This window comes from Spodoptera frugiperda, chromosome 8, assembly GCF_023101765.2.
Source record: "Spodoptera frugiperda isolate SF20-4 chromosome 8, AGI-APGP_CSIRO_Sfru_2.0, whole genome shotgun sequence".
Classification (NCBI taxonomy): Eukaryota; Metazoa; Arthropoda; class Insecta; order Lepidoptera; family Noctuidae; genus Spodoptera; species Spodoptera frugiperda.
The window spans coordinates 2,835,172-2,847,359 of record NC_064219.1 but is presented as its reverse complement, the minus strand read 5'-3'; the positions used below and the strand labels follow the sequence as shown (position 1 = coordinate 2,847,359).

The 12,188-nt window shown below is 35.0% G+C and overlaps 1 protein-coding gene across 1 annotated transcript; it reads left to right on the top strand.

Moving 5' to 3' along the window:
* Positions 1 to 428: 428 nt before the first annotated feature.
* Positions 429 to 10,781, top strand: LOC118275475 (tryptophan--tRNA ligase, cytoplasmic). Its single transcript, XM_035593454.2, has 9 exons — positions 429 to 590; positions 821 to 940; positions 1,025 to 1,093; positions 1,466 to 1,625; positions 2,144 to 2,326; positions 2,724 to 2,901; positions 3,653 to 3,859; positions 4,231 to 4,362; positions 5,043 to 10,781. The coding sequence occupies exons 2-9, from the start codon at positions 829 to 831 to the stop codon at positions 5,202 to 5,204; spliced, it is 1,203 nt and encodes a 400-aa protein (XP_035449347.1). The 5' UTR covers positions 429 to 590; positions 821 to 828; the 3' UTR covers positions 5,205 to 10,781.
* Positions 10,782 to 12,188: the final 1,407 nt, after the last annotated feature.

Genomic DNA, 12,188 nt, shown 5'->3' with positions numbered 1-12,188 from the left:
TGCAGTAAGAAAAAAATGAACTAATATGGTAGTTTTGTACGTAAAATAATTTGTTTAATTTGTTAAAAAGTTAGGTGACGTTATTCCAATAATTAATCTCAATAATTTTTGTTTTAGAGATGTAATGAATATATGTCCTATATTTGGCTACAAGGCGAGCAAGCTAGATGAGTAATGGTTATTTTTCGTTTTATAAGACTAGCAACATTTTATTTTGGTAGTTAATAAGTACGTTTTGTTATTCTTCTGATATTAAAACAATCGTAACAGAATGTTAAAAAAAAAACTTTTACTACCATAATATGAAGTAAATAAACAACAATAACTTAGTAAAAAAAATTGTTAATATTAATTTCGTTATATTTTTTTATGTACATAAAACATTTATTCCTATATTGTGATCTTGCTTGATCCAGTTGACAGAATAATCAAACGTTTGATGTGACGTGCTTGAATTTGACAGCGCCGCATATGCGATCGATGTTGATATTTTTTTCAATAAAATTGCATCAGATTATATTTTAAATACTACTGAATTTTATTCAGTGATTTACTGTAGCATTGTAGGGATTGTACTAACAATTTTACAAGTAAGTTCCAATAAGTATACTAAAACTAACCTGCAAAATATTGATGATCTGGCGTTGATACCATATCGTGAGAATTTCGGAACATATTTTTCATATTATTAAAAAAATCTTATTAGATTGTTACTATCGAAATATCTACAAGTATTAAAGCCGTCTTAAAATGTTAGTTTAATACAATATTTGGTGATATTACAGGCAATACTTTAGGTAATTTAATTTATTTGTTTTAGACCACATAATGGCTGAGGAACCAGTAAATAAACCCACTACCAATGAAGATGACGATTTCGTTGACCCATGGACCGTTGCTGGAAAGTCAGAGACAGGAATTGACTATGATAAGTTAATAAGTAAGTGCAATTCTGATAACTTAGTTTAATAAACTTGCTTGAAGCAATTGAAAATTAAGTAAAATATTAAAACTTATTTTGCAGAAAGGTTTGGCAGTCAGAAGATTGATGAAGAAGTTATACAAAGGTTTGAAAAAGTCACTGGGAAAAAAGGTAAATATCAAATTATTGTACTGAGCTTTTATTAATAAGGTTGTTTCCGCAATCATTAAATAAATATTATTTCAAATATTAAATCTATTTGAACATTTTATAATTATCACAATTCAGTAACTGATAATTTAACTTATCAAGTGTCTTATGCACCAGCTATTATCGGTGCATAAGTTTAATAATAGTATTTTTCTAGTATATTTAACAAAAAAAAAAGAGTATACAACAAAATTATAACTCACAGAAAATAAAGTAACTAGAAACTAATAACTAGTATAGTTGTTGATTTAAAAAAAATGAATTTGTCTAATTGGAAAATATCATATTAGAAATATCAGAACAATAAAATTAATTTAAATTATTATCTTACAGCACATCACTTTCTAAGGCGTGGAATATTCTTCTCGCACAGGGACATTCACACTATTCTCAATTTGTATGAGGCGGGCAAGAAATTCTATTTGTACACCGGTCGGGGCCCGTCTTCAGAGAGCATGCACATTGGACATATGATTCCTTTCATGTTTACTAAGTAAGTTTTCTTCCTTGCTAGCAAACTTAGCCTGTTTTCCTGTTTTTCTCTTGAACTTTTTTCTGAATTTTCTATGCTATAAACCTCACAGAGCCTGAGACCTTTCCAACGAACGACCTTTCCATGGAATTGGTTCATGCGATTTGGAGTTATAGCATCAGGAAGGAAAAGTCGACTTATTTTTATATTATTCCTTATTATTTAACAAATAACTTAATCCTAGTGTCTATGAAAGGCAAAGAATGACAAAGCTATTGTATAAATCAAATGTTGATGATGCAAAGAGTTTGACTGTGGACAGCATAAAATCGTTGAAGGCAAATCCTACATGCTTGCTAGATATATTTTCATACAAGGTGTACTTCATTTAAATTTTATTGCAAATATCAATAACATTGCTATGTCTGTAAAAGGCTGCTAAGTCTAAAGCACTATAATAATCCTGTGACCGTCATGTGTGTGTACACTTATTGCAATAAACGCTATGACTTTGACTTAATATAATAAATAATTTCCAGATGGCTCCAAGATGTATTTGATGTCCCACTAATCATTCAACTAACTGACGACGAGAAGGTGTTGTGGAGAGACCTGAAGATAGAAGATGCTCGGCAGATGGCCTTCAATAATGCCAAGGATATTATAGCGGTCGGCTTTGATGTGGAGAAAACTTTCATATTTAATGATTTAGACTTTATTGGGTAAGTACTTGCTATTAAAAGTAATGGTAAACTTGTTTAGCTCTTTATGTTAATGTTATTAAAAATAGTTCTGGGCACAACGACTCTCAACAACGCATTACAACATTATGCTTTATAAAAAACGCATGCTGTTTTTTCTGCGCTAATACATATGCAGAACACAGGTTTTAAATTTTTTTTTTATCAAAACCTAGGAGTATTTCCTGTGTCGTGGATGCGTTTATTAACATACAAGTGGATCCCACAAAGAGTTGCTTTGTGCGGGAAAATAGAAAACAAGTTTACAAATAGAAAACGGTTGAACACCAGTGCCTCTATGGTGTTGTGTTTACAGTTTTTCTGTGGGTTAATCTTAGGAAATGATTGTTTTATAGTTATTACATAATTTTCTTTGCAGCAAATGCCCAGCATTCTACCAGAACATGGTGAGGATACAGAAGTGTGTCACCTACAACCAGGTGAAGGGTATCTTCGGGTTTGGAGACTCTGACGTCATTGGGAAGATTACGTTCCCTTCCATTGAGGCTGCTCCCGCCTTCTCAACTAGCTTCCCATTCATATTTGAAAACAAAGTCGTAAGTAGATAATGTAGTTATATTTTTAGATAATCACAGCGCATTAGTCTCGTCAGCCCATTCAGCCCATTGTCGTTGCCGTTTTACTTAAAATAACGTTTTTAAATCTATATATTAATACGTGATGCAAAAAGTTTGGACCCCTTTTGACGAAAATTGCGCGGACGTAGGAGCATAAAATATGGTACACTTATAGTTTATGTGTAGGAGAAGTGCAGAACGCTAATATTTTTCAAAAATAATGCTTATAAAGTACATTAAATCAATAAATAAAACATTACACACACTACCATGCATAGTATCTGATCGTATTTGACAAAACGTCAAAATCGATAGACATTGCGATGATATTCTCACGTCTCATATGAATAGAGTTTTCCTGTTTATGATGCGCCGGAATATATTAGTTTGAATTTTACAAAACTAATAGCATTTCGTTAAATAAAAATTATCCTTGAACGTATGTTAACTGGTATTGTAAACTAATCGTATATGGTCGAATTTCGACCACTAGGCAACCACTAGTTACCTATAAAATGGTCAAAGCAAGGTGGAAAGTACAAGAATGCCCCATGTTGGGCGCCAGTTAGCAGATGGTATAGTAAAACAATAAAAATAATAAAATTCTTTATCTATCAATAAAATAACTTTCATAAAACAAACTAAAATAATAAAAAAAATAACAGTTTTAATGCTCTACTAGTTTAAAGTCACAACGGGACTGTTTTTAATTAATTAATTTTGTCACCAGCTACCGTGCCTGGTGCCCTGTGCCATCGACCAGGATCCTTACTTCCGCATGACACGCGACGTGGCTGCCCGCCTGAAGCTGCCGAAGCCGTCCCTCATCCATTCCACCTTCCTACCGGCGTTGCAAGGAGCTCAGCACAAAATGTCCGCCAGTGACGCAAACGCCTCTATATTCTTGAATGATAGCGCCAAACATATTAAGACTAAGGTATTTTTTATTTATATGTATTATATAGAAATAGTAGACTGCCTCGTTGGTCGAGTGCTCGCGAGTGCGACAAGGGGTCTCGGGTTCGATTCCCGAGTCGGGCAAAATAATACTAAGCTTTTTTCGGCTTTTCAAAAATTTTTCAGCAGTTAACACAAATGGTGAAAGTGGGTGTACATTGTATAGTGGCATTACATGCCGTAATGTGCATCTCTGCCTACCCCTCTGGGGATAAAGTAACGAACAATCTTATAATTAACTGATAAAGATCTATATAATGCTATCTATGCTTATTTTAAAAATAACACCCATGTTTTACCAATTACAATCAATATTGCCATTTCAAAAAATATTATTTTAATGTTCCACAGATAAATAAATACGCGTTCTCAGGTGGTCAAACTACCGTAGAGGAACATAGACTGAAGGGTGGCAACACTGATGTGGATATATCATACAAGTACCTTTCCTTCTTCTTGGAGGACGATGATCGGCTAGCAGAGGTAATAATATAATAGTAATAAGATAGATTTAGAACTTTAAGGCCCATAGCACAGGGTGTATTTTACGGTGACGCGCGTATAAGTGCTTCATACGAGATTTGAACGCAACTTTGTAACCTGGAGCTGCGAAGTACCTAGCGGGTTTACCGAGGCTCGAAAAGCAGGAGTAGGAACTGGGTGATTCTTAGTCAGAAATAGTCTGACACTCCCTTTCTTTTGACCCAAAGCAGAAGTCATTGGACATTTTGCATCCTCAAAAAAAAAAACCTTGCAGTCAGGACGATCTTGAAACGCGGTATTACTGATAACCACGATACTTACTTTAAAATGCGGCAATGTATAGGCGAATTAATGGATAGGTATAGAGCGCGTGAGCAAGCTAAATTGCACTTTGTTGTTTAGTAAAAACAGTCGCTATTTTAATGATTTTATTTCGCGGAGTGGTGCTTCTGTGGCGTTCTATGCCCGACATCTAGCACTGAACTCTTTACTGATGTTCAATAAAAGTAAATTTCCAACCCCCAAAAGGCCGGCAACGCACTTGTAACGCCTCTGGTGTTTCAAGTATCCATGGGCGGCGGCGATTGCTTACCATCAGGTTATTACGTCAGCACGTTCACCGGCGTTTTCCATAAAAAACTGATGTAAAATGACCATACTTTCATCTTCTCTACTTACAGATTAAGAAGGAATACGAATCAGGCGTGATGTTGACCGGTGAGCTGAAGAAAGAAGCGATCGATGTGATCACGCCGTGGATACAGGAGTACCAGAAACGCAGGGCGGCTGTCACGGACGAAGTTGTAGAACAATTCTTCAAGTTACGGCCTCTTAAGTTCTAAACTAACTTAGTATACGGCAGTGGTGGACAAATAAAATGAAATCTTGCTGCGTTGAGAATAAGGTCGAAGTTAAAGTATTTTATTTCAATTAAACCATTGTATATAGTACTTTTGAAACAAGGCTGCGAAACTTTGCTGCGTTGTGAAGTCAAAGCATTTTATTTCAACTTAATTTTACTTTTGAAGTGTCCGAGAAAATAGAATAGTCCGTCAGTTAGCCTGTTCGTCAGTGAAAGAAATGTAGTTTCGTATGGAGGAGGCTTCCATCGTTACTCTTTAGTAAATGTGAGCGAGGGTACGGGATGCCCAACCTATCCCCCCATGTCCCCAAATTGCTAATTTTCAAATCCTCAACTCCAGAATGTCGGAAATGCACCTGTTCGCTCGTTTGCCGCCTTATCCTATGTAAAATAACCCATAGTCGAGTAGAACTCGTTTCACAAGCCACATAGTTTGTCCACCATTTCTAAATTTTCTATCATTATTACGCACACACGTATTACTAGTGAATCTTAGTGCTAGTATTCCGGTGTGCTCACTAGATGGAGTTAAACAGTAAAGACCGTGTTAGTCAAAAAGGACAATGAATATGCCGTTATATAATATAATAATTTACAGTTATTAGCGATAAATACGATACGCGTACACTGCTCATGATTAAGACCTGCTAAGCTACGAATAAAGGTAAGCGTCCACAGGCCCGCATCGTACGCATTCCGTATAACGTCATCAGTACGCATCGCATGCAGGCATTGCAAAAGTGTACGCTAAAGTGTACGCAGTTGTATGAGTTTCTATACAAGACACACTAAAATCCGTTGGGTGCGATGCGTACGATGCGGGCCTGTGGACGCTTACCTTAAAAAGTATAAATTATTGTAACATCACACAGAATTGTCTACAAAATTCTATGTGCAATATTTATCGCCGGATACTGAGGGCCTAGTACCAGTTTGTTTTAGTAACAGTTCAGTACGAAATCGAAACGTGGAGCCGGCCAATCAGAGCGCCGAACGCGGTAACATTTTGATCTCGCTTAACGTAAAATGAACTCGTACTACGCCCTTACTTTTTCTCTTCACCCACATGAAATGTAGACGAATTTTATAATTCGACTAGATTTTTATAAAACATAATATTTCGTTTTTTTTTTTAAGTATTTTTACGGCTCAAGTATTTTTTTACTTAAGTTTGACTTAACCAAAATGCCTTAAAGGCGTTATCAACAATAATTTAGAACATGTTACCACCTTTATTACGTAGGTCGTAAAGGTGTTTTTTGTGCAAGAGTCGTTGTGGATCTTAATTTATGTTTTGCTCCTAAATTACGAATTGCTATGATGCACGCGATCATCTAGGGACATATCCTGAAAAAATAAAGTTTGCTTTATTTTGTTTAGTATTTTTTTGTGTGAGGTAAATTGTGTTAGGGTTTCTTTAAGTTGTTGTAGAAAAACACATATTATTGCATTTTAATATCTATGTACATTCACATATTATTATTACAAAAATAATCTATATTTATAATACCTGTAGCAAATGCATTTGTAATAGTAAATGTTAATCTTTTATACTACTAAAATAAATAGAGTTTGTATGTCTCGCTTCCAAGTATTGGGTAGCTTGACTAATTTCGAGCCACACCGGAGCTCTTAATGAGCTACGTTTGTCAGTAAACAAACTCAAAATGGAAAGTCACTGAATGAACTTAATTTTTAGGTTGGACTCTCTTTATCAATGACAAATATGAGGCTGGGTACCGATATAGTGGACATAACTGAACCAAGCCTTAGGTATCAGTATATAAGGAGCTTTAAAAGTAACTGCCACGGCTTTAATGGAAGGTAATGTTGTGTTTGAAGACTACAATAGTAAATATTGACTGCACGGTGCGGAGGCTGAAAAACTGGCTGCCTTGCAACGTATAGCGGATTCGAATACCGCACGGAGCAACTCTTAGTGTGATCTACAAATTTTTGTTTCGGATCTGGGTGTCATGTACGTGTGACTTTGTATGTTTGTAAACGAACCCACGACACAGGAAAAAATCCCAGTGTGAAATTATTAATTTGAGTAATTTTGCTTTTCTCTAAAAATCTACGTATGAGTTTGTTATAAAAGAGCTATCGTTTTCACTGTCTCTGCCGCTTCGTTATTGAAAAAAATAGGTAGCAATTGTTTTCCTCGCATCGTGCGTATCTATACATATAATAAAATCGTAGAAAAGTGCTGTCTGTACATTGAAAATAAATATAAAAAAAATAGCAGGGGTTATTGTTATGTCGATGTCGAACCCAAAAATGTAATTAACTTTTTTTTTGTCTGTTTGTCTGTTTGTCTATGCGCGCTAATCTCAGAAACGGCTGATCCGAGTTGGATGCGGTTTTCACGAATATATTGTGGTATGCTTCAACTAACATTTAGTGTTTGTTTCATGTCAATCGGTTCATAAATAAAAAAGTTATGTCAAATTAAAGAATCACGTCGAACACTATTCTATGCTTATACCATTAATCTCCGCAACTATTTGACGGATTTGGTTGAAATTTGGTACAGATATAGTTTAGAACCTTAGAAAGGACATAGGATAGTTTTTATTTCAAAAATCAAAAAATAAAAAATAAATTTATTCCGGACATACAGCGCCATCTATAAATACTATAAGTACGGAATTGAACAATGTCGGGCTGTTCCTATACTCCGTAGATAGATGGCGTTGATCGCGCAATGGTGTCATTACAATTGTTCAGTTCATGTTATTGTTTTAATTCATTGGAAATTTGTTTTTACAAAATAGTAAAAAGCAATGAAAAATATAATACAACTTTTAGTACAAAGAAAACGCTCTAACGGAGTATAGATAATTCTATCCCATCAAAAACATCCTGTAAAAAACCCAAGTCTCGCAGCTCAGTCTTTCTACCGTCAAAAGTTGTGAGATCCATGTAATACCAAGTCGGTTAATCTATTTAGTGTCTACTTGAAGGACCTTCTGTCTTAAGTTATTACATAAGTTATTATCATGCCAATATTAAAAATATTTAACGTTTTAAACAAATAGATCGACTTGGACATCGCTTGATTTGATTATTAGTATGTATCACACTACACAGCACGACGGGCCAGCGACCAACAGGAACGAGAGTTTCAATCGCGTGAGGCGCGAGAGACTAAAGAATCTAATATAATATTGTAATATTCATTTTGTTTTCATGCGATGTCCAAGTCGATCTATTTGTTTAAAACGTTAAATATTTTTAATATTGGCATGATAATAACTTATGTAATAACTTAAGACAGAAGGTCCTTCAAGTAGACACTAAATAGATTAACCGACTTGGTATTACATGGATCTCACAACTTTTGACGGTAGAAAGACTGAGCTGCGAGACTTGGGTTTTTTACAGGATGTTTTTGATGGGATCTCACTTCTTTTTGTAGAGTTAAATTTATAACCACCACCAACCACCAACTGCATAAATAACTTTGTAATCCCATATATTTATATGGGATTACAAAGTTATTGATGCAGTTGGTGTATTCGGAAAACTGGACCGAAATTACAAAATATTTAAGTTTTCCCATGATTAAGACACTAAACTCTATATGTATTCCAAATATGAAGCTTCTAAGTCTGCTAGAAGTGCCTTGGACTTTTGATGATCGGTGAGTCAGTGAGTGACAAAATTTAGAAACTTTAACAAGTTGTCATTCTTAAACTACTGGTTCAAATTGACTGAAATTTTAAATATTCCGTGTTTATACAATGCCGGATTAGTTACTGAAGATTCAGGTTTCTTGCTTTATCCACAACCGAATTATAGGGGGTCGAAAAAGGCCCGAATTGCTTCGAGAAAAGGATGGTACGGCCGTGCCGCTTTTTTTTTGCTCGACTTGGCGGGCAACTACCGTGCCCCCAGATGTCGATCGTTACACAACTTCGGTTTATGTTATTGTTTTAATTCATCGAAAAAAGTAAATAAATAGTAAAAAGGTATGAAAAAAAAATCAATATAATTAAACTTTTAGTACAAAGAAAATGCCCGAACGGAGTATAAATAAATAATCCAAGTTGTCTTTATCCTCGATAGATCGAAATAGATCGTGCTATGGTTTCGTTACATTCATTTGGTTGGGTATCGGCCGAGCGCTTCGGTACTATCGTAGAAAAAGTGTATTATCAGTCGTATGATTATTTGTCTGTAGTGGTCCTGCTGTTTCGTATATTCTAAATTGGTTTCGTTGTATTTGTCAATTAATAAGTTTATTTGTTGGGTTTTCTGGTTAAACTATTTAACGTAGGTTTAGTTTGATATTATCGATTATTAGTAGTTACTGTAGTTAGTTTTTTTAATAAAATTGTAAGTCTAATTTATAAATTAATTAGATTAGATTTAAGTCGTTTCTTTTAAATTATTTAGTTTAAGCTTGGTTATTATAGCATAGAGGATAGGTTGTAATATAATTTTTTTAATTGTTATAAATTTGTAATTCGTAGCTTTCTTTAGTTTTCATCTTAAGTTCGGAAAGATTATAATATTTATTCAGTTTAAGTCCGTTTTTAAACTATTTTTTCAATGCCCTAAGTGAGTATACATCTATTAAACTCAAACGCAGAGCTCATTATGTTGATTTTTGAAGAGATCCCGCGAGATCGGGAACTTTGTGGTTAAAACCAAAAATTTGCCGGAAGTCACTATTCCACGCGAACGAAGTCGCGGGCAAAAGCTAGTTTGTTAATAATTTTATGCAGAGATGCTTGTATAACTTCTTTATGTTCTCAAATTGAATTAACTGTTCCGGGGTACGAAATTTCCTTACTATTGTAATCTTCAAATACAACACTACCTCCCATTAAAGCGGTGGCAGATAATTTTAGAACACCTTATATAATTTATTGTATCTAAATATATGATGGTATATAATCTTAAAACGAGTAGTTTTTACATTATCATGCTAATGTAAGTATTTTGAAGCCTTTTTATACGAAATGTGTAATGTAATTACATACAACTATTAATTAGTCTTGTAAGCTGTCTTAATTTTTTTCTACAGTTCATTTAATTTATTGTTTCATTGCTAATATCTTAGAGCGCCCACGCGGTGTGAATTTTCTTGGAGGCTTTAAAAATCAAATTATTATGGGAATGAATAAACAGATATCAAAAACTTGATACTCATACGCAATATACATATAAGTCTAAATAGATTAAAAGGTTAACTTTTCACCAACCGTCTCTTAACTAAGTGTTACTTAGCATAAGAGAACACGCAAACTACTTGTACTGTTAGGTGTCACTTATAAGTTGATGAAAACCAAAATGTCGAAGTGTCACCTATCCTAGCTTACAAGTGGTTTAGAATTGAATTGAGGTTGGTGAAAAACCGTGTTGGGCAATTGCTCTTATGATATGAAATAAAAGAATGTAACTACAGCCTTGTAAACACGTAGGAATATTGTGCCGTTTGCTTTCATCATTTGTCGCGTAATTGTGTACTATAACTTGGCTGTGCTAAGAGCATAATTTATATGATTAACTTATTATTTTTCAATAAATACATACAACATGCAAATTATGTCACTGATTTTGTGTAATACATCATTTTTGTCGAAAGACATACTTAAAAATACGGCTTACGTAAACTATTTGAGAATTACTCAACTAGTTTCAACTGAAATCGGGACTTTGTCAAACACGGACCGCTTGCAGATGGAATCAATAGCTTGAAGCTGCCATTGATAACAGGTCGAGCAGTTGGCAATTTCAATGTTGATGAAAAATGACGTGACGCCTGCCATGCCCGCAGTCCGTGTATGACAGGCCTAATTCTTGAAGCGTACGGCGCCGGCACCTTAGTGTGTGGCGTGTCACAACAGGGGGCCTACTCCGGTTCTCGAATCCGAAGTTTCGTTTAATTTTTGGCCGTAGGTTTTATTGATTTACTACTTTAATTACTTAAAATAACGTTTTATTTTTAATTTCATATCAAAACCTATTTATTTATCTTCAACATTTCATTCGTTCATTTTTGTTCACAAAGGTTCGCAATAAATGGAATTGTAGTACGAAATTTGCGAAGTTTCAAACGAAACTTCGTTTTTCGTTGAAATAGAGTAGACCCCCAGAGTTATTCCCATCTTTTTTTTGAGGGGGGAAAATCATTCAATGACTTCTCCCGCCTTGGGCGAGGCGGGAGGGAGTGTCAGACTCTTACTGACTAACAAGCACCCCGTTCCTTCTCCTACTTTGAGCCGGAGCTCCGGTAACCTTTTACGTTGTCCGCAGCTCCGAAAAAGTTATTCCTATCCTAACATCACTATTTGTTGGTTGTTTGGTTGCATCTCGCTACACTTAATACTCTGTAAGGTCTGGTGAAGTCTTCTTCAAGGGCTGGACCTGACCTGCTTGCACACACGACTCTGGAAACCAAGAAAAACAAATAATTTTGGACAAAATACTGATTTAATTTGCAATGACTGAAGTGGGATCTTGCAACTCAATTGTTAAGGCACCACTAAACGACTGAGCTGTTGTAGTTATACTTTAATTTGTATGACCAATAATTCTGAGCATAACTTGTTTTCAATTTAAATGTATTATTATTTCCTATCATTTATCAACACTGACGCTGGTATTTTTATTTTATTTTATGGAACACGCTGGTAATCGAGCAGACATCACCTGATGGTAAGCAATCGCCGCCGCCCATGGACACTTGAAACATCAAAGGCTTTTGGGGGTTAGGAATTTAATGCGCCCTCCAGACCCGTGTCGCACGCACGGGTCTGGTTTTGGTCGTCCGCAGACCCGCACTTATGGCCGGCCCAACTAGCAAAATCTGTAACTATCATTTTAATAGTAACTATTATTTTGTGTTATTGTAAAATATAACTAATAATACATTTAAAATATAGGGTGTGAACCCGTGGGAAAGTCATATTTACTGTAAATGTGTACCAAAATTTAGTTAATTTCACAATGC